This window comes from Alternaria ethzedia (genome assembly GCF_023757985.1).
Source record: "Alternaria ethzedia strain BMP 0044 chromosome Unknown scaffold_47, whole genome shotgun sequence".
In the NCBI taxonomy this organism is placed as follows: domain Eukaryota; kingdom Fungi; phylum Ascomycota; class Dothideomycetes; order Pleosporales; family Pleosporaceae; genus Alternaria; species Alternaria ethzedia.
This window is the reverse complement of record NW_026056240.1, coordinates 153,706-176,917: the sequence shown is the minus strand read 5'-3', so window position 1 is coordinate 176,917 and position 23,212 is coordinate 153,706. Positions and strand designations below refer to the sequence as shown.

General features: G+C 53.2%; 8 protein-coding genes across 8 annotated transcripts; 6 read left to right on the top strand and 2 right to left on the bottom strand.

Moving 5' to 3' along the window:
- Positions 1 to 2,875: 2,875 nt before the first annotated feature.
- Positions 2,876 to 5,401, top strand: J4E87_010398 (uncharacterized protein; the record flags this gene model as incomplete). The annotated part of the gene is made up of 1 exon (XM_049381972.1): positions 2,876 to 5,401. One exon carries the CDS (start codon positions 2,876 to 2,878, stop codon positions 5,399 to 5,401), a length of 2,526 nt encoding a protein of 841 aa, XP_049228343.1.
- A 263-nt stretch (positions 5,402 to 5,664) lies between these two features.
- Positions 5,665 to 6,879, bottom strand: J4E87_010397 (uncharacterized protein; the record flags this gene model as incomplete). Its single annotated transcript, XM_049381971.1, has 4 exons — positions 5,665 to 6,283; positions 6,343 to 6,507; positions 6,566 to 6,765; positions 6,826 to 6,879. 4 exons carry the CDS (start codon positions 6,877 to 6,879, stop codon positions 5,665 to 5,667), a joined length of 1,038 nt encoding a protein of 345 aa, XP_049228342.1.
- Positions 6,880 to 7,122: 243 nt separating this feature from the next.
- On the top strand, positions 7,123 to 8,404 carry J4E87_010396 (uncharacterized protein; the record flags this gene model as incomplete). Its single annotated transcript, XM_049381970.1, has 6 exons — positions 7,123 to 7,339; positions 7,426 to 7,507; positions 7,566 to 7,645; positions 7,697 to 7,761; positions 7,810 to 8,012; positions 8,083 to 8,404. 6 exons carry the CDS (start codon positions 7,123 to 7,125, stop codon positions 8,402 to 8,404), a joined length of 969 nt encoding a protein of 322 aa, XP_049228341.1.
- A 194-nt stretch (positions 8,405 to 8,598) lies between these two features.
- Positions 8,599 to 9,506, bottom strand: J4E87_010395 (uncharacterized protein; the record flags this gene model as incomplete). The annotated part of the gene is made up of 2 exons (XM_049381969.1): positions 8,599 to 8,985; positions 9,186 to 9,506. The coding sequence occupies 2 exons, from the start codon at positions 9,504 to 9,506 to the stop codon at positions 8,599 to 8,601; spliced, it is 708 nt and encodes a 235-aa protein (XP_049228340.1).
- A 1,304-nt stretch (positions 9,507 to 10,810) lies between these two features.
- J4E87_010394 (uncharacterized protein) lies at positions 10,811 to 11,949 on the top strand (the record flags this gene model as incomplete). The annotated part of the gene is made up of 4 exons (XM_049381968.1): positions 10,811 to 10,940; positions 11,030 to 11,043; positions 11,104 to 11,160; positions 11,212 to 11,949. The coding sequence occupies 4 exons, from the start codon at positions 10,811 to 10,813 to the stop codon at positions 11,947 to 11,949; spliced, it is 939 nt and encodes a 312-aa protein (XP_049228339.1).
- Positions 11,950 to 13,076: 1,127 nt separating this feature from the next.
- On the top strand, positions 13,077 to 14,294 carry J4E87_010393 (uncharacterized protein; the record flags this gene model as incomplete). The annotated part of the gene is made up of 5 exons (XM_049381967.1): positions 13,077 to 13,121; positions 13,196 to 13,306; positions 13,359 to 13,446; positions 13,499 to 13,961; positions 14,009 to 14,294. 5 exons carry the CDS (start codon positions 13,077 to 13,079, stop codon positions 14,292 to 14,294), a joined length of 993 nt encoding a protein of 330 aa, XP_049228338.1.
- Positions 14,295 to 14,939: 645 nt separating this feature from the next.
- Positions 14,940 to 15,775, top strand: J4E87_010392 (uncharacterized protein; the record flags this gene model as incomplete). The annotated part of the gene is made up of 2 exons (XM_049381966.1): positions 14,940 to 15,310; positions 15,370 to 15,775. The coding sequence occupies 2 exons, from the start codon at positions 14,940 to 14,942 to the stop codon at positions 15,773 to 15,775; spliced, it is 777 nt and encodes a 258-aa protein (XP_049228337.1).
- Positions 15,776 to 16,828: 1,053 nt separating this feature from the next.
- On the top strand, positions 16,829 to 19,009 carry J4E87_010391 (uncharacterized protein; the record flags this gene model as incomplete). The annotated part of the gene is made up of 4 exons (XM_049381965.1): positions 16,829 to 16,874; positions 16,924 to 17,412; positions 17,459 to 18,221; positions 18,271 to 19,009. The coding sequence occupies 4 exons, from the start codon at positions 16,829 to 16,831 to the stop codon at positions 19,007 to 19,009; spliced, it is 2,037 nt and encodes a 678-aa protein (XP_049228336.1).
- Between the last annotated feature and the right edge of the window lie 4,203 nt (positions 19,010 to 23,212).

The following is a 23,212-nucleotide window of genomic DNA, read 5'->3' as shown; positions in this document are numbered from 1 at the left end:
CAACTCCCTCTCCCCCGTCCCCATCAACACCCCCCTCATATGCCTCCCCCCATTGCCCGCTCCCTTCCCACCGTTCTCATCCCCCCCCGTGAATTTATACCAATTGCCCACGCGCGCAACCCGGCTTTTCACGGTGCTCCAGGCGGTGAAGGAGAAGTTGGTGATGCGCTGACCGTGTTTCTTCTGGCTTTTTGGGTCGGGGGTCGAGAGGATGGAGGTGCAGGTGGCGGAGTCGGAGAAGAAGAGGGATTTGCAGTACATGTAGGACTGTTCGGCGCAGGTGAAGGGGAGGAAGGGGGTTGGGTTGGTGGGGGAGGTGGTGGCGTGGGTTGAGAGGATGGAGGATGCTGAGATGGTTGGTGCTAAAGTGGTTGTGGTGGTAGAAGGGGGTGGTGGTGGTGCGAGATCGACAAGCCACTGCAGTGATGCGATGGGGATGTTGAAGGGGCTGGGGTGCCATTGGCAGAATATGCCGTAGGGTTTTTCGTTGGGCATGTAGAAGAAGATTGTTCCTTTCTCTTTCTCTTCTTCGGTGGGTGCGGATTTCTTTGGTGGACGGCCGGCGGGGTGGGGTTTGCGCTTTCCCATTGCGTAGTATGAGGATGGAATTGAGTTGTGATTATCTGTAAGAAGAGCGACTATGGCAAGGTGAAAAGGAAGTTTTCTTTGGGAAAGTCGATCGTGGGGTGTTTGGCTCTCATCAGGTGCTTGGTGATGAGTCGTAAGCTAGTTCTGTAGTACCATGGTTTGCAAAGGGCGCAAGGGCGACATTTGCAATTAAACGTTTTCTAGTAAGCTTTTACAAGACACCTACTACGGCTGTTGACTGTGTGCTCTTTTCGACGTCTTATAGCGCCGAACATAGCAGGTCACTACCTTCGCACGTATGTACATCTCTTAGTGTGTGTACTCGGAGAGTTTGCACGGTGATTGAAATCATCCTGGTCGTAAGCGAAGAGAGTCGAAATTGTAATGAGGCGTCCGAGTGCGTGAGTAGTATTCTTTTCGGTCACTTCTGGTAAAGATGTTTTCTCTTCGTCTGTTCTTGTTTCTGTCAGTCGTGCCGAATTTTGTCTAGTTCCACGTGCTTCAATCCGTGTCTCTGCGACAGTAACCTAAAATGAGATTTGATGCTACCCAGTGAGTGGAGCTTATGGCCTGGGCATCTCGTGTCAACGAATGGAAGTAAACGTGATGGTAAGTCCATCGGGATGTTACCTCAGCCAATACCCGTCCCCATGTTCGGAGTTCTCCTGCAAACCATGGTAGAGAGATGACTGAAGCCAAGGTCGACAACGAATTCAGCACACATAAGATTCGATCTTCAACTTTTACCATCTTACGCCTCAATGTCCCTCCCTCTGCTACTTACAACTACATCCACCGAGATGTCCGAACCATCTTTCCGATTTCTGGACCTTCCACCAGAGTTGCGATGCATGGTCTACGAGCAGCTCGAAATGACAACGAAGCATTACACACTCGCCGACATGCCGGACCCATCTTCCACGATCACACTTGTCTGCAAAAGGTTGCCCGTCCAAATACTGGCGACATCTAAGTTGATCAATACCGAAGCCATGCAGATTTTCAGGCCCAGAATGCTGCAACTGAAGGCGCAACCAATGCGCTTCTGTATCAGTGTGAACCCCAGTAAACCTCTGTCCGTCTTGCGTCGTTCGGTCTCGCGCTGCTTCCGACACAGTCCTCGTCCCGATGGCTCACCACCATTAAGCGAGGCGGCTGAAGCTTTCATCGACCGCTGTGTTAAAACCCGTCGCCTAGCGAGCAGCTGCCGCCATGTTGAGATAATGGTCACCGACAAGGACGCGCCAATTCTCACACAATTCATATGCTTGTTATACCTCAGCAACAAGTTCGCAACGCGATACCACTTGGAAATCACTCTGCTACGCAAGGAGCTAGCAACCGGAATAAATTATGCCAATTGGTGTGCAACGAAAGGTCTTGGGCGTTCTTTGTCGATGGACAAGAGGGTGCATCAGAATCTCGCAGATGAGCCAGATGCTGAGCGATGGAGGAGGGACTGGGAAGAGACGACAAGTGTGCCGGAGGTATGAAGAGCACAGAAGTGTGTGTTTGACCAAGGTTGGACGTCATCAAGATCTCTTGGTTGAATACGAATGGGAATTGCGAGAGGATCTAGGAAGCCTTCCTCGTGGTTGCAGTCAAGGAAATAACAGGGAGCATAGCCGGTACGCTGGAATATCGAAATCTTGCTGGGAACGTCAGTCTTACGTGAACATACGCACAGGACGTTTGGAGGGATGAATGTAGTACATCTGATTGTATGGCATCAATAGAATAATGCGACGCTGAGAGAACCCCCATGTTGCGATAGAGTGTGATGCAGCGTTCTTGGGGTTGAGCGGTAGTCATCCGACAAGCTCGTATTCAAGACATGCATGCTCGTATGCGGTGCGATGTCGTTGCAGCTACGTTGTGGTTACTTGCAGCAATCCTGCAGGGACTCATGGTCTTTCCGAGCTCAAATGACGCCGTCGCGTGTCCACTTTTGCCCTCAATCTTGCAACACCATCTATTGATTTCTTCTTCCCCAGTCGTTCGCCATGACCTTGGTATGCTGTCTAGAGGCAGCAGGGCCGATTTGGAGCCGTCGCCTGACTTACCTCGCATGGCGGTTTGGGTTTGACAGGTCGAGCTCCCCTTCAACCGAGGTCACGCGCATCGATCATGATGCTAGTCAGGCACACCGTCCGAGCTTCCTTTCCCCGGACGTGCTTAAGATGAATGACGCCGTCCGTGTCTGACCGCGCCGGGCAATGCCACGACATCCCTCGAGGGCCTACACGAGAGGAATTACCTGATCTCGTCTTGTTCCATTACTCAAGCTATGACGAAAGCTCGCTACGACTTCAAGACGCGCCCGGTCGCGCACCCGGACGCTATTGTCGCAGGCGACAAGTACCGCTTCACCATCCTCACAGATGGCTTGCTCCGCTTCGAGTGGGCCGAGGATGGACGATTCGAGGACCGCGCGAGCACCTTTGCCATCAACCGCAAGCTAGCTGTGCCCGATTTCTATGTCTGGGACCGCGGCCATGGCATCGAGATCGTAACGAAGCGCTTCCACGTTGTGTACGACAAGAAGAAGTTTAGCGCCGATGGCTTCAAGATCCACCTCAAGGGCGACGTGACGGGCACATGGACATACGGACAACAGGTCTCTAACTTGGGTGGCACAACCCGTACACTAGACGGTGTGAACGGCAGGGCCAACCTAGGCCCTGGTGTGCTGTCGAGAGAGGGCATGGCTCCTTTGGATGACACCAAGTCCATGCTCTTCGAAGACAATGGGTGGATTGCTGGACGCAGGGGTGGCGACAGGACCGATCAGTACATCTTCATGTATGGTCGCGACTACCGAGAAGCCATGCGTGCATACTACGCTGTCTCAGGAAGCCAGCCCCTCCTTCCACGATACGCCATGGGCAACTGGTGGAGTCGATACCACGCATACGACGAGAAGGAATATCTCGATTTGCACGATCATTTCGACCGCGACGATGTACCCATGAACGTGGCGGTTGTGGATATGGACTGGCATCTAGTATGGGATCTGCCTGGTGGTGTCAATGGCTGGACCGGATACACATGGAACAAGAAACTGTTCCCTGACCCAGACGCTTTCATGAAGAAGCTGCATGATCGTGGCATGAGGCTGACGCTTAACCTGCATCCAGCGGACGGATTCAGGCCCCATGAAGAGCAGTACCCTGAAGTCGCCAAATACCTTGGTATCGACCCGCAGTCTAAACAGACGATTCCTTTCGACTGCACAGACAAGAAGTTCATGGACGCATACTTCGACATTGTACACCACGAGCACGAAGAGCGAGGCGTAGACTTCTGGTGGGTGGACTGGCAGCAGGGCAACACATCCAAGATCCCTGGAGTAGACCCGCTCTGGGTGCTCAACCACTTCCACTTCCTCGACAATGGCCGTGGGTCCCAGCGTCCATTGATTCTCTCTCGATTCGGTGGCCCCGGAGCACAGCGCTACCAGATCGGTTTTTCTGGCGATGCTATCATCACCTGGGACAGCCTGCACTTCCAGCCTGAGTTCACAGCTACTGCATCCAACATCGGGTACGGCTGGTGGAGCAACGACATTGGTGGTCACACGCATGGCTACAAGAACGACGAGCTCTACACACGTTGGGTACAACTTGGCTGCTGGTCGCCCATTCTGCGTCTTCATTCAGACAACAACCCTTTCAACACGCGCGAGCCCTGGCGGTTCAACGAAGAGGCGTGCACGATCGTCGAAGATACATTGCGTTTCCGCCACCGTCTCATCCCATACTTGTACACCATGAACGCGAGAAGTGCCTCCGATGACGAGCCGCTCATTCAGCCCATGTACTGGGACTACCCAGAGTCTGATGAAGCGTACAACGTGCCCAACCAATTCCGCTTCGGCTCAGAAATGATCGTGGCACCTATCACCCAGCCTCGCGACGGGACTACACACCTCGGCGCAGAGAAGCTCTGGCTCCCAGAAGGCCGCTACGTCGACATCTTCACCGGCATCGTATACAACCGCGCCGGCGAGCTCACTGTACACCGCCCTCTAAACTTCGTCCCCGTCTTCGCAAAAGAAGGATCCATAATCCCGCTCGACGCAGCCTACCGTCCCAAATCCGGTTCTCCAAACCCAGAGGGTCTCGAGATCTTGCTAGCCGTAGGTGCAGACGGTTCCTTCACTCTAATCGAAGACGACGGCACAGGACACCTCGTCGACGACGGCGGTTTCTCAATCATCTCAGACGAGGGCCACGAGGAATCCGCCGACGACACCGTGCGCTTCGCACACACACCCATCACGTACAAACAATCGACCGGCGTCATCAAGATTGGTCCTACAACGCCTGAAAACCCCGCCATTCCCAAGAACAGGTCTTGGAAGATCCGCCTCCTGGCTCACACACTTAAGAAGGGCGCTGAAATACGCTGTGTCACCACCTCACCCAGCACAAAGAAACATGCAAAGACGCTCTCACACAAGATCACCCAGGAAAGCAACGGTACGCTCATCACGCTCGATGCGGTGCCAACTTCGCATACCATCCACATCGAATTGCTCTCTTCTTCATCTCATTCTGCGGGTTCTTCCTCTTCGGGGCCGCAACTCGATGTTATCGACCCGAACCCCAAGCTTTGGGATATCATCGATAAAGCATGGATCGAACTGGATAAGAAGTGGGATTACTGGAACTGTGTGAACAATGGGGAGCCAGTGTTGAATAAAGTGAGGGCGCTGCAGGGGAGGGGTATGAACCAGGCGTTGTTGGATGCGATGTTGGAGTTGTTGCTTGCGGATGAGCGGTATGCTGGTGAGGAGAAGGATGGGTGGTGAGATGGTAGATGGGTAGTATAGTTTAGCGTGCATAGTCGTTTCTCTACACCGTACATGCTGATAAAATTGAATGACCGTCCTGCAGTGAATCTGTTGCAGGACGGTCATTCAATTTTATCAGCATGTACGGTGTAGAGAAACGACGTAAATGCTTTCTTACGCAGGATATGTTTCTATACACATATTTATACATAGCCTTCGGAATCCATGACTCTTCCACGCAATGCTGCCGCTGCCTTGCATCGTCCAACGTACCCAGCTTCTCACGGCCTCATCTCAACCTTGCCCTCATGCCCCTTCATCGCCTCCTTAAACCCATCCCTCTGCAGAATCTCCGCCACCTTATCCATAACCTTGCCCTCCCTCCTCCTACTATAATCACCCTCCTTCATCTCATACCCAGCCCTCGTCGCATCCTCCAAGCTCTCATACTCCCAAATATTCGCCTTCATACCCACACCATGGTACTGATGTTTCTGCAGGAAAGCCAACCACGCCTTCACCACATCCGGGTGTCCGTCTTGGATCTGGATCAGCCGCCGCATGGTAATGCGCTCGAAGTTCTCCTGCGACTTCTTGAAAATGAAGTTGGAGCGTGGGACTGTCCAGCGCTCGGTTATGCGGGGGAGGGGGATGGGGCCGCGCGCGCAGAGACCCATGTAGTAGGCTGCGCGGACGGCGAAGTCGGCGAAGAGGAGGAGGTTGCGGATGTTGTAGGTGCGTAGTTGGAGGTCGCAGGTGGGCACGCCGTGTTCGGGTGTGCGGCGCAGGGGGCGCATGTGTACGGCTCGGACATTGATGGGGGTGCGGAGGGCTTCGAGGGCTTCGGCGGTTTTGGCGTCGAGCGGGGGTTGGTCGGTGGGGAGCGTGATGTTGTGTTCCCTGGTATGGTCGTTAGAGGACCGCGGGTTGGGAATTGAGAACTAGAGAGGGAGACTTACTTTGCCAGTTTGATAGGCTCGAGACCAGCGCGTTTGTACACCTTGAGTAGACCCAGGTGGTCAGGTGTGTTTTGTAACTCTTTCCACCTCTGCGCTGCCTCTTCGCGTGTCTTGGGCTCCCATTCTTCTTGACGCTGGTTGACTTTTTGTTGACTTGCGTATAGACTAACGAGTTGTCAGTAACTTCTTCTTCTTCCGTTCCTGTATATTCGGCATATCGTACGTCTTGTATTCCTCCCGACTGATACCAAGATCCTCCAACCGCTGGTCGAGTGGCATGGTACTGTTCTCCAGCTCCAGCTTCAACCGACCCATGAGCTTGGCATCTCTGTCTTCTCTCGAGTCCCTCTCATTGCTCTCCTCTGATCTTGAGCTCTTCGCCCGCGAGAAAGTCTGTGTGTGTGGTCGGGGGGCGTGGGTAATCTGCACCGCGCATTAGCAATTGATGACCCTCCACAATCAATTTAATTGGAGTAGAAATACCTTTGCCCTCTTCGCCGGCCCCAGAAAGGAGCGCATACATCGTGGCGCTGCCATGCTTGATATCGTCGCACTCGCCCACGTCCAACATCGAACTTCTTCCAGAGAGCCGATGGCGCTAGTCGCGATTGCAGCTAGAGTCTTGGCGTTGTCGGAATTGGCCGCGCCTTCCCTCTGCACCCTAGTCGTACCGTCTCAAATTGTCACATGTACAAGATAACTTGTTCCTCTTGATACAAGATCAAACCTCTGCGATTCCTCGTTTTTCAACTCTTATTGAAGAAGTACCTAACAATCAGAATGGAAACAGTTTCAGATATGGCTGCGGCACCGAACGCCTACGCCCGCGCTATGCAAACGGCCATGTACGTGCGCCAACAGCTGCCAGAGGCTCTGCAGTATCCCAAGGTAGCCATTGTGTGCGGTTCTGGACTGGGTGGACTGGCCGACACGATCGAGGCGGAACCGAAAGTCGAATTGGCTTATGGCACCATTCCAAACTTTCCCAAGAGTACTGGTGAGTGCAGACATGGAAGCATCATTTCGCTGCAGAGTTGATCTTGCGGATTGCACAGGATGCGGGGTACTGACACCTTTGTTTAGTTGTGGGACATGCTGGAAAGTTTGTGTTCGGTCAGATTGGACCTCAGAAGACGCCTGTAGCGCTTCTTGTTGGACGGGCCCAGTGAGTCACTCAAAGATGAGAGGCTTTGGCGCAGGAATCATGATATTAATGGATGCAGTTTCTATGAAGGACACTCGATGGACCTTGTCACATTCGCTACTCGAGTGTGCAAATTGCTTGGTGTCGAGACTATGATCGGTATGTCAAGAGAGCAGATGATCAGAAACAGCTGGCTAACAGTGGATGAAGTCACAAACGCAGCCGGCGGTCTCAACCAGACTTACCGCGTAGGAGACATCGTATGCTTGAACGACGTATGTCAACCCTTTTGGAGACATCGAGCTCAATCTGACTCTGCTTAGCATCTCAATATGGCTGGACTGGTGGGCATCCATCCTCTGCGCGGCCCCAATATCGAGGAGTTTGGCACGCGGTTCCCACCTCTGTCAGATGCGTACGACCTCGACTTGAGGGTGCGGACGCACAAGGCCTGGGCAAAACTAGGACTGGATAAACAGGAGCGACGGCTACACGAGGGTGTGTACGCGTTTGTGGCAGGACCAACGTATGTCATTCAAGTCCTTCTCCTCCCTCTACTTCGCTATGGCATCAAACATATGCTGACCGTGGTCAAGTTACGAAACTCGTGCAGAATGCCGAATGCTTAGCACGCTAGGAGCTGATGTGGTGGGTATGTCCACTGTACCAGAGATTATCGTTGCCAGACATGCTGGAATGCGTATTCTTGCATTCAGTTTAGTCACAAACGTGGCTGTGCTCGAGGCAGGCGCCCGTGGTAACGATGCGGAGATCCAGACCATGAACAGGGCGCAACTGACTGAGCATTTGAGCCAAGGTAAGGCAAACCACGAGGAGGTCCTGGAGGCCGGACGGGAGGCAGCCAAGGACATGCAAGCCCTGGTCAAGCAGATATTGTCCGATCTTCACGGCCAATGATGAAGGACTGTGGTAACGGCGGGCCGATGCGGCAACCGCCAATGTGTCCTTTCAGATGTGCATCGCAAGCAGGCATAGTCCCACAAGAGTGAGGCCTGAATCCAGAATAGAATATACCATCCACATGGTCCAGAATAAACAAAGTCCAAGTGTAAGATCGTCCTGGCATGTGGCCAGAAGCGACCAAGCAAGTCTCAAGGCTTGACGACCTTGCCCTTGTTTCGCTTCACCTTCATCGCCTTGTAGTGCGCCTTCTTGCCGCTCTGCTTCGATGTCTGGATATCCTCGTACTTGCGCTTGAAACGGCCGCTGTCCTGTTCCTGGGCGACAATTTCCTCCAGCATGGTCTGCTTGCGCTCCTTGTTCTTCAAACGGCTGCTGTAGAACTCAGTAGCGCCTTCGATGATAGTGCCGACTTGGGAGAATGCAGGAACATCGCCCTTCTTGTTGTCCTTCTTGTAGTGGCGGTGGGGGTCAAGGACGTTCCTCATCTTGAGTAGCTGAAGATCTCGGCGCAGCTCTGGGGTAAGGTCGGTCTTGGGCATGTTGAACCACTGTGCGCCAGCGGTGGCCTTCTTCTCCTGTGGAAAGCTGTTAGTATTGTGACTGACACCTTCAAAAGTAAAACTTGAGTGTGGTAATGCCTCAGTGTAACTATGAACTAATGGAGCCTCAGTGGTGCAGGAAGGCAACCAAGACGGCGCCCGAGTCTGCTCAGCTAAAAGTTTGGGATAATTTTCATCACAGGCATGCGAATGCAAACAGTGTGGCTTGAACGTACCTCTTGCTTCTGCTTCTTGATTTGGAGCGGATCCTCAATCTTCTTGATGCCGTTAGCCAAAGCCTGCTGCTTTTTGTCGACGAGCTTCGAGTGATCTAGGCGCGTGATGTTGCCGTCAGTCTTTTCGTAAGTATCGGCAATATGGCCGGGCTGCAGCTTCGGTAGCCTGAATGGAGCATCCGACTTGTTCGCGGGCTGCGCTGTGGCTGCCTTTGCGCGCATACGGACTGCAGCTTCATTAAGCAGCTCCCGTATCTGCTCATCCGAGAGTTCCTCATCGGTGTCCTCAGCGAGGAGCGGCTGGTGCGTTGGCAACTCCATGTTGGCGTTGTCCGGGAAGAAAGTGTTGGAAAATTTGAGGAACTTTTTGAGAAGCTCCGGCGCGCTAGCCAGTTCGGCCCGTGCGGCAGCGCTAACCGTTCTGGTCGCGATGCGCTCGCAGCGACATTACGTTCGCAGTCTCTCATACCATTTCCAATCCAAGGCAGCTGGATTGACAGTGATCCACCTCTGCTGCTACGCTAGGATTGCCCTGTTCCAAGGCTTCCTTCGTGTCTCTCGTGCACTCGAAATCAGTCCCGATGGTTGGGATCCGCCACGTCAAGCCCGCTGATGAAGCTCCAGAGTCAGCTTCACTCCTGGGCCGTCGCCTTTGTCATATTGTCTTATGACGCGTGCTCGCATATTCTGGCGCGCTCGAGAGAATCGGACGGTGAACAACTCATCACTGGCATAGCCCTGGTGTCTATGGGCCAATGAGAAAGCGTCATCCTGACCAATAGCGCTCACATCCCGCATGCTACTCCAGCTGGGGCGGGATCAAGTTCGTCTCTCTAGCGTGGTGCCTCGATGTGAAGTGTGCTGCCATGGGCCACGATCGGTTCGAGTCTTGCGCCGGATGGAGATTGAATTGTGATAGAGGCGGCAGGAACATTGCGTCGCTACTGTGCTGTCACCTTGTCGGGCCTTGTAGAGAGATGTGGTGCGACGTGCATATCGCGCATATAAGCATGGCCGAAGCGACGATCGCAGCATCTTCTTCTGAAGAGACTCTAGTATGAGAAATACGACGTCAGAACATTGAGCGAATCCTGCACCCGCCCTATACTGCAGCCCGTCTTCGCCCACAGTTCTACATAATTGTCCGCGTCGTGAGTAACGTTGGGGCCCTTGCTTAGCTGTGGTTCGTTGACTCGTTAGAAACCCACCAACCAAGCATCAAACTCCGCGAATATATTCTCGTACTGGAATTTGATTCGTCGAACTAGAGCATAGGTCAGTTGCGCATTTGATACAACCTCACGAGTGTTGGTGCGATTGAGAAATAGAGTAATGCTCATCTACCATGGCAGGCCGCACACAGCAACGCCGCGGGAGCCTAAAGACAGGTACCTGCGCCTTCCCCGCCCACCTCTCCCGACCACTCAGACCGCACCTTCGACGGAATCACGACCTCGCCCTCCTCTCACAACACGCCCACCGCGCGACTCCGAGCAGCCATTGGACGTCCCGCGTCCCTTTCTGCACCGTCCCGCGACCGAGGAACAAGTATTGCCATCCAGACACGCCGCGGACTGACGCAGACCCTGTCCACCGCGTAACACTTGCGCAACCACGCCCAAGCCATGGACCAAGTCAACCTCCAAGGCCACGGCCAGCAGAAAATGCGCCAACAGCCCCAGCAAGCTGCGCCGCGCAAATACGACGGCCAGCAGGGCAACCCCCTCTATGATCCCACCAACGGTGGCCACTATGGTACGTCTTCCCGCCCCAGCTGCATGCCACGCGACGCGGCGCTGGCTGTCGCATTCACCATGACATCCTGTGCTAACACTATACCGCAGGCGCATCTGCAGCAGTACGTTATATTCGCGCATCCGCGCCTATGCCTACTTCCAGCCGCTGATATTTGGTCCAGATTGCCGCACAGAACCACGCGCCTGATCCACAGCTGTTCACCGGTTCGTGGCAGAACGTACGCGCTCGCATCTGTCATAGCCACGATCGCACAAACTAACGCCTACAGGTCAACCAAGGACTCACCGGCAACTACCGCGACATTCTCAATACCTACTGGCAGCAGCAGGTCACAAAGCTCGAGACGGACGAACATGACTACAAGCTGCACCAGCTCCCGCTCGCCCGGATCAAGAAGGTCATGAAGGCCGACCCAGAGGTCAAGATGATCTCAGCGGAAGCTCCCATCCTATTCGCCAAGGGTTGCGACATCTTCATCACCGAGCTCACAATGCGCGCCTGGATCCACGCCGAGGAGAACAAGCGTCGCACTCTCCAGCGCTCCGACATCGCCTCGGCTTTGTCAAAGTCGGACATGTTCGATTTCCTCATCGACATCGTTCCCCGCGAGGAGGCTCATCCCCACAAGAGAAGTGCCGGCCAGAACGCAGCTGTACAGTCATCAGCAGCTGTGGTCCCTCCCGGGGCTATGCCTCAGCCAGTACATGCTCAACATTCCATGCCACCTCCCGACTATGGCCTGCAGGAGCATCTGGGACAGCAGCAGGAGTACCAGCAACCGCCTATGTACCCGGGCCCGATGCAAGGCGATCCCCGCGCCTATGCACAGCAGCCCATGTTCGACCCCAGCGTCTACACCCAATACCAGGTGGGCGCTCAGCAGCCGCAAATGTACGCAGTTGGTCAGCGTGGCCCTGACCCGAATTCCGCCGATCCCCAGGGTTACGGTCGCTATGAGGCTGATCCCGACGATGCCGAAGGCGAGAGGGTCGATGCTGAGAGTTAGAAACGACCACATCATCCTATGTACTGGAAGAAGCTACGTCGATGTTAGCTAACCCACTTTGCATCTTATTATCTTGATGTAGTCTCCAGGCCTGTCGGAGTTTTTCCTGTATTAGAAGATCCTATCAAGGCACAGGGGAGGTGATGGAGGCAGGCAATGAGTATGATCACAGGGTTTACGAGGCGTTGAGGGAGTTTGGGGCTTTCTTAGGTACGGCCGCGGATGCGGGTCGGTTAGCTTGTGGCAGCCTTATGAGCAGATATCCATTGATAGAGTAACAGCTTGCACCACCACCATGTTTGCCCATCAACAGTGCAATGAGGTGTGCTTGGGCCGCTTGAGCGCGGAGCTGGAAACAACGTTGGCAGCATCCCGATCCGCTCCGGCAACTAAATTGGCTGAATATGACGAAGATCAGTCAGGGTCCAAGGTCCACATCGCATCAATTCCTGGAGATCTTCACAGAAAAAGGTGGTACCGAGACAATCCAGGGGTCTGGGAAGCCTATTAGGTGGACTGCTGTCGATGATCAGACAGCCTTGCCAATTATCCCTCATCACTGACAAGAGTGCTCTAGACACTTCGTCAGCGGCCGAAGTACTAGTTACCGTACGCGGGCTAAGAAACATCTTCTCCAGTCTATGGATCCGTACCTGCGTCACAACTAGTGGGCATCCGACCTGCTCCGACTGCTCATGGCACCGAGGCTCGCTGCACATGCTTGGCTAACACAGCGAAAGCATGAGAATGCATCTTTCCTCCAAAGCCCATTATACAAGCCATCTACTTGGTATATGGAACAGCCTGGAGTCCACTACCAAGCCCTCAACAAGCACTCACGAAACTAATATCGTCACAAAGCTAGCCAGACTGTGCTGGGGGCATTAGACGGCCATTAGCTTGAAGCGTTTCCCAGACATACTCCCGCCGGTACCCCGCCAGGTCCGTGCTCCACCCCACCTTCCTGGATCCAACAGAACGGGCGCGTGGTGCAGCTCCTACCCTACTTTACTTCAAGCCACCTCCTTCTGCCTTCTTTTCTCTCACCGACTCTTCAACTCCTCTCTCAATCTCTCTTCTCAGCTACCACTTTTCAACGCGTCTCCCTTTTACAAACTCACATCACAATGGTCAAAGCCGTAGTAGCCGGAGCCGCAGGAGGCATTGGACAGGTACGAGCTCGAGAGTACCTCAGGGACTTGTTCCTCCATGTTGCATCCCAGACTGACTGACATGACCTCGACAGCCCCTCTCTCTGCTCCTCAAGTCCTGCCAACACGTCACTGAGCTCGCCCTCTACGATGTCGTCAACACACCAGGTGTCGCTGCCGATCTGTCGCACATCTCGACCCCAGCAGTATGAGCTAACCCTAGCCCCGCATATGCATGGAGATACTGAAGGTGGATAGGCTGTCACAGGTTTCCTGCCAAAGGAGGACGGTATGCAAAAGGCCCTCACCGGCGCTGATGTCGTTGTCATCCCTGCTGGTATTCCCCGTAAGTCGAACTCATACTGTTATTGTGGCACCACAAGCTAACAAATGCTCAGGCAAGCCGGGTATGACCCGTGATGATCTCTTCAAGATCAACGCCGGTATCGTTCAGGGCCTCATCGAGGGTGTTGCCAAGTACTGCCCCAAGGCGTTCGTGCTTGTCATCTCCAACCCCGTCAACTCGACCGTTCCCATCGCCGCCGAGGTCCTCAAGAAGGCAGGCGTCTTCGACCCCAAGAGGCTCTTCGGTGTCACCACCCTCGATGTCGTCCGCGCTGAGACCTTTGTCGCTGAGATCACCGGCGAGAAGAACCCCGGCAACCTGAACATCCCCGTCATTGGCGGCCACTCCGGCGAGACTATCGTACCTCTGTTCAGCCAGTCAAAGCCGAGCGTAAACATCCCGGCCGACAAGATGGAGGCTCTTATCAAGCGCGTCCAATTCGGTGGTGACGAGGTTGTTCAGGCAAAGGAGGGCGCTGGATCCGCTACTCTTTCCATGGCCTACGCCGGATACCGGTATGTTGTATACTTTCCACCAAAGTGCACTAGCTAATTGCGAACAGCTTCGCCGAGAAGGTCATTAAGGCCTCCAAGGGCGAGAAGGGCATCGTAGAGCCCAGCTACGTCTACCTACCTGGTGTTGAGGGCGGAGATGCTATCTCCAAGGCCACCGGTCTTGAGTTCTTCTCCGTGCCCATCGAGCTTGGCCCCAACGGTGCCGAGAAGGCCATCGACGTTGTCAGCAGCGCCAACGACCAAGAGAAGAAGCTTCTCCAGGCCTGCTACGACGGCCTGAAGGGAAACATCAGCAAGGGCGTCGAGTTCGTCGCCAACCCTCCCGCTAAGTGAGTGTACCCAGATGTCGGTACAGCTCCTACACAAACTCACATGCGCCTGTCTGTAGATAGACTATGAGCCGCCATGATGAGTATGAGAGATGATACTACGAGAACGTGCCTTGGGATATGCATGAATCTATGCTGATCTGAGCTAAAATATCAATGTTCGCACGACACAATACAATGACCCATCACAAGTGACCTGCGTCGTTGCCATCGTCGTTTTCACATGTATTAAGTTGCTTCGAAATATGTTTCGTGTCTATATATACCCGACATAACAATATTTCAGCTGCCGAATTGGTATAGATCTGGCGCGGGAGCAGCTGTAGTGTTGTTCAGAAGTCGAGCTATCGTGGAGTCGTGGACCCTTGCAGAAGAATGATCGGCCGCGGCTCCAGCAGCCCACATCTGGACTCGAACATCAACACCACAACACGCCGCAATAAACACCACACTACACCGACACCTACCACTGTAAATACCCTGTACTGAGCAGCAGACGACGACAAGGTTCCAGCTACCATAGACGCACATCCGCCGGCACACCCTCACACCACATCGGAGCGCGCATCTTTGTCGCGCACAACCTCACAACCACTACCATCGCCTGTAGCACTGTTGAGGACGCAGATACCCTAAACATTTGCCCAATATGGCGCAAGCCAACCCCTCCGCACCGAACGAACCCACCACATCCTACGTCGACCCCACATTCTCGTTAGTGAACACATCATGTCTTGATCTCCTGCTCATAGAGCTCGTACCCATGGCATATCGCATAACAGCCGATCTCGCCGCCCGAGAAGAGGAATGGATACACGGATCATCAGCCGCAAAGCCAAAGCGACTGTCGGGCGCAAGCAATGACGCGTCAAGTACAGCGGCGGGCACAGCAAGAGGGACAGAAGGCGGGCCAGTAGGCGGAGGAGGCACTGCGACGGTCGACGAGGAAGAAGCACGAGAGGCTGTATTCCATCGATTAGAGAATCTCGGGTATAGAGTTGGACTGGGCGTTGTCGAACGGTACGTCTACTCTCGACGCATGGTAGAACCCCAAAGACCATGGCTAACATTTGACACAGATTCTCCCGAGACGCGCCCCGACCCACCACGCCTCTCGACTGCATAAAGTTTCTATGCAAAGACCTATGGACACTCCTCTTCAGAAAGCAGATCGACAACCTCAAGACCAACCACCGCGGCATCTACGTCCTTACAGACAACACGTTCAAACCTCTCGGCCGCATGTCATTCGATACGAAGAAATACGACGCCGCTATGCAAGCAGCGCTGGTAGCACAAACAGGCGATGTAGCGCTCGGACGGGACGCAAATAGCCAGGCAAGGGTCCAGCCCTTTCTATACTTCCCAGCCGGTCTGATAAGAGGATGTCTTGCAAGTTTGGGCATACAAGCAACCGTCACAGCGGAAAGCGCTGCACTACCTGGAGCTACGTTCCAGATCCGGACTGCTGGGGCGAAGACCTGAAGGGAAGACGATGGTACATAACTCGAATGTTAGCGGCATTGCGCGGCGTTTCTGGAATGAATTAAACAGTCACCGTTGCACACATATAGACGATTGAAAGGTCTTTACTCGGAGAGTGAAGACGCAGACTGTGGCAGCGAATCTATACCCACACTGCGCCAAGGACAATAAGCTGGTAATACTAGTACGAATGGCGGGACGATAAAGCATCGTTACTTGCAGCACCCAGACAATTGGTTCATTACATTACTGGCTTCCTCTTTTCAACGATCCAGAGTATGAGAGTTTGATGAGACGGCTCGATAGTAAGATAATATGCTCGCAATCGGTTCGTAAAGTTCCGAGAGCCTATATCAAAAAGTCTAATCCATCTGAGCAACCACGATACATTGTAATCTCCAAATTCGCTTATCGCAACTCCAATTGGAGCCGTCAAGTCTCTCCAAGTCGCTACCCTGGATCATTCGTCGTTCGCGGGGTAGATTGCTAACCGAGCAGGGGGTTTATCAACCGTTGAACAAGCCGTTTTCGGCAGCTGCGTCCCTACCTTGAACATGACATCACGGCCTTAGCAACAAGCCTCTGCCAGCGGCTGGCCTACTGCTAGTACGTCTCTTATCTGAATTTGTAAACGATCAGAGATGAGGTTGAGCTACAACACCAAGTGTAGCCTAAGAACGGGCTAAACGCGTCCAACCCCATCGATCATCCATCAGTACATGTGGAGATTTATTAACCCTAGCTTATCGCACGAGGCGCCCATGTCATACCGTCAGATCGTCGCTGCACTTACCATCCCGTGTAACGACTTTCCCCTATCACACCAATGGACTCTCCGTATCTCGTCGTGCAATCGCCGCGGAAACGCCGCGGGCCCGCGACGGCGAACTACTCCTTGAGGATCACAGTAGTATCTCGACTTACCCTGCTCGGTAATTGGAGTAGGAGTCGTAGTCGGAGTCTTCATAACATATGCTGATATAACCGACTGACCTTCTCGCAAAGGATGGGTCTGAGAACCTTCAACTTTCGACGAGTCTGTTAGATCTCACCATGTCAGAGACAGCGAAAGTACCTCTCCCAGTGGGAGCCGGTTATGGTATGTTTGTCCTCCACTCCTAATCAATCCTTGTAGCTAAATTATCTAGGCGTCGTCGTCGGCATCGGTTTCTTCTTCGCCTTCCTTATGATGGGAATCTCATACCTCCAAAACCGATACACACGCTACTCGACCCAGTCATCCGAGGAGTTCAACACAGCTTCCCGCTCCGTCAAACCCGGTCTAATCGCCTCCGGTATCGTCTCAGCATGGACGTGGGCAGCCACGCTCCTTCAATCCTCCACAGTCGCTTATCAATACGGCGTCGCAGGGCCGTTCTGGTATGCTGCTGGTGCTACGGTGCAGATCCTCATGTTCTCGATCCTGGCATGCAAAGTCAAGCAGAACGCACCGAGATGTCACACATATCTTGAGATTATTAAAGCGCGATATGGCACGTTTGCGCATTTGGTGTTTATGGTGTTTGCGATGGTGACGAATATTCTGGTTGGCAGCCAGCTTTTGCTAGGTGGAAGTGCGGTTGTCACGAGCTTGACAGGTATGCCGGTGTATGCTGCTGTCTTCTTGATTCCAGTTGGTGAGTAAGATACGAGAGATGAGTCGCGGGATACTGACAATAGTAGGTGTTTGTGCGTATGTTATCCTCGGTGGTCTGCGAGCGACTTTCATCTGCGATTACAGCCACACTTTGATCTTGATGATCATCATCCTTTACTTCATGTTCAACGCGTACGCTGTCAGTCCTCTGATCGGCTCGCCCGGTGAGATGTACGAGTTGCTCAAGAAAGCTGGGGCTCAACGCCCAGTTGCAGGAAACGAGGACGGTTCATATGTGACGCTGAAGTCAAACTTTGGGCTGATCTTCGGTGTTATCCAGTTGTGCTCTGGATCTGGAACTGTCTTTCTCGACCAGGCCTACTGGCAGCGCGCAATCGCTTCGAAGCCTTCGACCGCTGTACGCGCATATCTCCTAGGAGGAATCGCTTGGTTCGCTATTCCCTTTGGATTTTCGACAACGCTTGGTCTGGCAGCTGTGGCACTTACAGATAACCCTCGATTCCCGACATATCCCGAGGTGCCTACTTCTGGACAGATCTCGTCTGGTCTGGCTGCCGCCTTCGCTGCGGAGACATTGATGGGCCAAGGAGGTGCCGTTGCGCTACTGGTGGTTCTCTTCATGGCCGTTACGTCCTGTGCATCTGCGGAACTCATCGCTGTCTCCTCGCTCCTTACTTTCGACGTTTACAAGGCTTACATATCGCCCAAGGCAACACCAAAGCAGCTGGTGTTTGTTTCGCACATCATGATTTGCGTCTTTGGGTTGACCATGTCTGTGTTTGCGTGTATTTGGAACGCGGCTTCGATCGACCTGGGATGGTTGTTCCTGTGAGTCCTACTTAACATCATTGCATTGCTACTTACTAATCATTCAAAGTGTCATGGGTCTGCTAATCGGCGGTGCTGTCTTCCCCACGGCATTTTCCATACTTTGGCGAAAGCAAACCAAAGTTGCTGCTATATCAGGTTGTCTGTCTGGCCTTGCCGCAGGTCTTACCGCATGGCTAAGTACAGCCAAGAGCTATTATGGCGAGATCACGGTAGAAACGACCGGCATGTCGTATCCCACACTCGCCGGTAACCTAGCAGCCATTATGACCGGCCTCATCGTAACAACAACAATCACTCTGATCAAACCCGACAACTTCGACTGGGAAATCACCCGCGCCATCAACGCCGTCGAGCTGGATGGCGTAAACGACGACAACACCCCCCGAGAAAGCTCAACCCCCGAACTCTCCGATTCTGGCGAGAAGAAGATTGCAACAGACGCTCCAACGCAACCCGAAGCAATCGCAACGGCAGCAGAACTCCCACCCCATCTCGCCCCCACACAAGAAGAGCCCGACGATCCATCTACACTCCGCCGTGCTTTCAAACTAGCCTGCATCTCCGCCTTCCTCTTGACCTTCATCCTCGACTTCCTTCTTCCGATGCCCATGTTCTTCTCACACTACATCTTTTCCAAAGGCTTCTTTACGGCATGGGTGGTTGTGAGCTTTATTTGGGTGTTTGCCAGTAGCGCAATCAGTTGTTTGTTGCCGATTTGGGAGACGAGGGGCAGTTTTGGGACGCTGTTTAGGAAGATGGGTGCGGATTTTAGGGGGAAGAAATGATGTGAAAGGAAGGGAAGGGGTAGATTGTGATAATGTTAGAGACAAAGTACAGCGGAAGAGACTGCGAGTTGTGTTGAGTCAAAGCATTCGAGGTTAACGCATGTCGTGTTTGGATGTGATGTTCGCGGTCAGTATGACGACTAACTTGAGAAGTGGCTCTCAAAACTTACCTTCACGCCTACCACTTGCTGCTCCGCTAAGTGTGCAGACATGATCTTTACACGAGATATCGCCACTACTCCGCCGTGCATCGAAGTTGTCACCACAACCATCTCTTACAGCTGTCTCTTATCCATGATCCAAGAGTTCCGACCAACGCCCATAAGCCATTAAACAGCAACACCTAAGACCAGTAACCTACATCACTCCCAATAGACCCCAAAGCAGTACATCAAGACTTATAGCACCAGCCCGTACTATCCATAATCGACAACGAATGACCGGCGCCTTGATCCCATTCCACAAAGTCTTAGATGACCCAGTAAACTGGTGTGTCGTACCACTCACCACCAAATCCATGCACAAAAGAAGAAAAAACACATTCATACACCAGCAGCTGAACATAACACTTTGTTCTTTCACCACCATGATACTAATGCACCCCCACCGCGGTAAAAGCGGCTCATCCTTTTCTTTTACCCGCTTATGTACCCCCTTCGCCCATTCATCCCATTTCCCGTACGCGAGCCGCCACTATTTCTCCTCGCCTCGTCCCTTCTCGGTTCGAGTCGCACGGAGTACCCTTTAATCACACCATGTCGGACGGAGCTTTCATGACGACTGTCCGTGTCTGAGCATCGGCCGCGATGCTCTTCTTGGGTTGGGGGTCATGTGGAGTATTCTGCATGGTGGGATGAGGGCACGGGTATGTATAAATGATGGAACTGGATACAGCGTAGATGTATCTGGACCGCCTACCTAGGTACCTTGTGGACGCATGCCTCACGACAGGATTTTCACGTGATTCACAACGAGAGCGAACCTACGCACAATGTCAAACCACGAAGAAAGCAACGAACCACCTCCTTGGTTTCGCAATGACTTCCCTAATCGGACCTACAATTGTACCTCCGTCATGCCTCGGTCTCGCATACATATGCCATTAATCGTCGTCCGACAGTTTGCGGTGTATGAAACAATGAATCAAGCGCAAGTCCTCGGCAACAGGAGGTGGGTGATCATCATCGGAATGTGGAGGAGACAACGCGAATGCAATAACCTTTCAGCATGTATACTTTATGCCAACTTGTTCCCAGACACAAAAACGGGGGAGGCTGGAGGCTATGTTGTGGCTTTAACGTTGCACATACGTGTTGACGCGAACACGCCCACACGCGCGTACGTACGGCATGCATGCGCGCGAGTCGCAGCAGCGCACAAACGTCCATCAACGCCTCCTCGTAACCGCCATGTGCAAGCCACGAAGCAGGAAGGGAGGTTAGGAACGTCAAACCTTAAGATAAGCGAGATGCGAGATGCGAGAGAGAGAGGCGAGGCGAGATGGGCAATTCAAATTGCACACCCTTACACAACATGGGCGATCCACGAAAACCGCGAGCGAGGACACTGAATCGCCACCAGCACTTCCCCCAAGAACGTCTTTTCGCCAATCCGGGCAGCGGCAAAAAGTGCCGAAAGCACGAGGACCAACGTCCTTGGTCTACGGGACCGCGATGTGGTATCAGCGCTGCTGGCTGTTCATCCCTTGCTTCCCGTGCTTTATCGTCAAAAATAACAACAGTGGTGGTGGTGGTAATGTGAGTGAGATAGGTGGTGGTGATATAGTTTATTGATTCAAGGTCATTGTACAACAAACACACCCTACACCCTACACACCACACACTACCTAGGTACACTCACGCCATCTCCTCAACGCTCACACATCCCTGCTAAGCGAATAGACAGCCTCTATAGTCCATACGTGTGGCCCACGCCAACGGGACGGGACAAGTAAAAAGGTTAAACTTCAAAAAGGGGGATGAAAAAAGAAGCAAAGGTAAGCAAGGGAGGGAAGTGTAGCGAAAGCCACCTGCGCGAAAAGAGCAAACAAAAAACATGGCATTCCCACACTTTCCCGATGGTAATCAAAGAACGGCGTATTTAGAGTTTCGGCGTTAGGAGCTAAAGAAACAAGGGATTTGGGGGATGCAGATGCAGATGCAGATGCAGGATTTGGGGAACGACGCCAGCTGGCTGGCTGGCTGCAGGATTGATTAGTCGAGATTGGGGGACTGTGGTGATGCACGGTAGGAGGGCGGCGAGGCGACGGGCTGGGGTTTTTTTGCGTGGCGTATGTACCTAGGTAAAGGTGGCGTTTGTTTGCCTAGGGATTTTAGTGATATGACATGGCAAATTTTAACTTTGAGCTTTTGTTAGGCTAATGCTCATCATCGATGTACTATGCCATGTGAAAAGCCGGGGTAAGGAAGGAGAGGAGCTGGAGGCTGAAGGGCTAGCGTGAGGGGTCTGAAAGCGGGGGTGTGTGGATGGTGATAGTCGGTGGTAGTAGATGGCGAAAACGAACGAAAGATGGGGGGGGGGGGGTCAGAATCCTAATGTTGGTGGGTGGTGGTGTGTTTACTACTCCGGAGTACTCCTATGGTACGATATCCCAAGTGATTTGCGAGGATAGGGAAAAAAGACGAGATCTCAATCTCGTCACTCTCCCGATCATCTGATCGATCTATCTGCTGTGGGATTTTCCCGCCCGAACCGAATACAAGATACTGGATATACATACAACACGGCGTGCGGCGCATGTTGCATACATGGATCTATACTTCCATGCATTATTACAACTTGACTTCCCCTTGGTCTGTGTACCAGACTCCCCTCCCTCATATGTGCTGTGTGCGTGCGTATGTGTGTGTGACACCACGGAATCCAGTACCGCGCCTCTCTCCGTTGAGAGCGAAAGTACGAGCTGTAACTTCAGTCGGAGGTGAGTAGAAAAGGATGAGAAGCAAGGACCACAAAAGCGGGTAACGGACATGCACCTGCATGATTGTCAGAGCAAGGAAAAAAGCAAACCTGCAGCCTGGGTCCGTCGCAAGGTGCAAGACCAAGATGAGCATCGTGCAACGATCTGTGTGATATGTGTATGGGTAAACATGCAGGGTGTCTCGAGCCAACACCAACACCGAGACAAGAGAAACGCAGGGGCTGGATCGATCTTCAAATCCGCCTCTGCTACCTTGCCCTGGCAGCTGCTGGCGCCGCGTGGTTGCGCAATGTGATACAAATGTCATCTTTCGGCCTCATAGTCCAGCCATTCACAGCGAAGAAGCAAACCTCGCACTTTGCCTAGTTTGTGCTGCTCTCTCCGAACCATCGGGGGGCGAGGGAGCGTTGGGATCCGCTGGTTCGGCGCGCGCTACCTATTCCTACACCGGTATATCGTGGATGGGTGGTACCGATGGTACCCTATACTGTAGTCGCCCATCCTACAATGTGCTATATCGGTGTCGGTAAATCAAATCTTTGCCGTCCGTCGCAGAATGTGCTGTTTGGAGAAGGCCCCTTGCATAATGGAAGCGCGGAAGCATCTAGGGTGTATAATCGCCTGCGAGGTTCCTATATCATGATGGGATCTTCTCTTGGATTCGGGTCCTACTACCGCATTTTGATCGAACCTGCGTCTTGTGTGGTATGCGCGGTCATCCGTCTGTCGGAGATCCTGTGAGCGCATCTCCTTTGTGGCACAGTCGCTGGAAGGGCATGGCGGATGGTGGCGGCTGAAGATGATGGGTTTCACAGCCGATGTGGATGTGTGCACGGGATGGATGAATGTGTTTGGAGAGTGGGTACTGCCGTCGGGCCTAAGCTTTCTTTATCTCCGCAGCCGTCTGGCTGGCCGTTTATATGGAGCAATGGATGGCTGGAAGGTACGACCCGACCAATTACGTCCTGCACATCGAAATGAGGTAATTGCAGCATTGTCGCTGTTGGTATGCTGTCTCACAAGCTCACGATATCGGGTGCACGTGCTTTCAAGTTCAATTGCCCACATGCTCGAGTGTGGAGTATCTGCCAACTTGCGAAGAAATGCTTCGCTGCCGCCAGTTCCGATTGGCTTCGTATCCCCGTTAATGACAAGTATTTCTCGACCCTGCTTGGTTTGTTGGCGGCGCATATTGCCTTTATCAGCCGCAAGCGAGGCACCGCGCTTGCAGACGACGTGCTGCGATGCAATCTTGGGAGCTA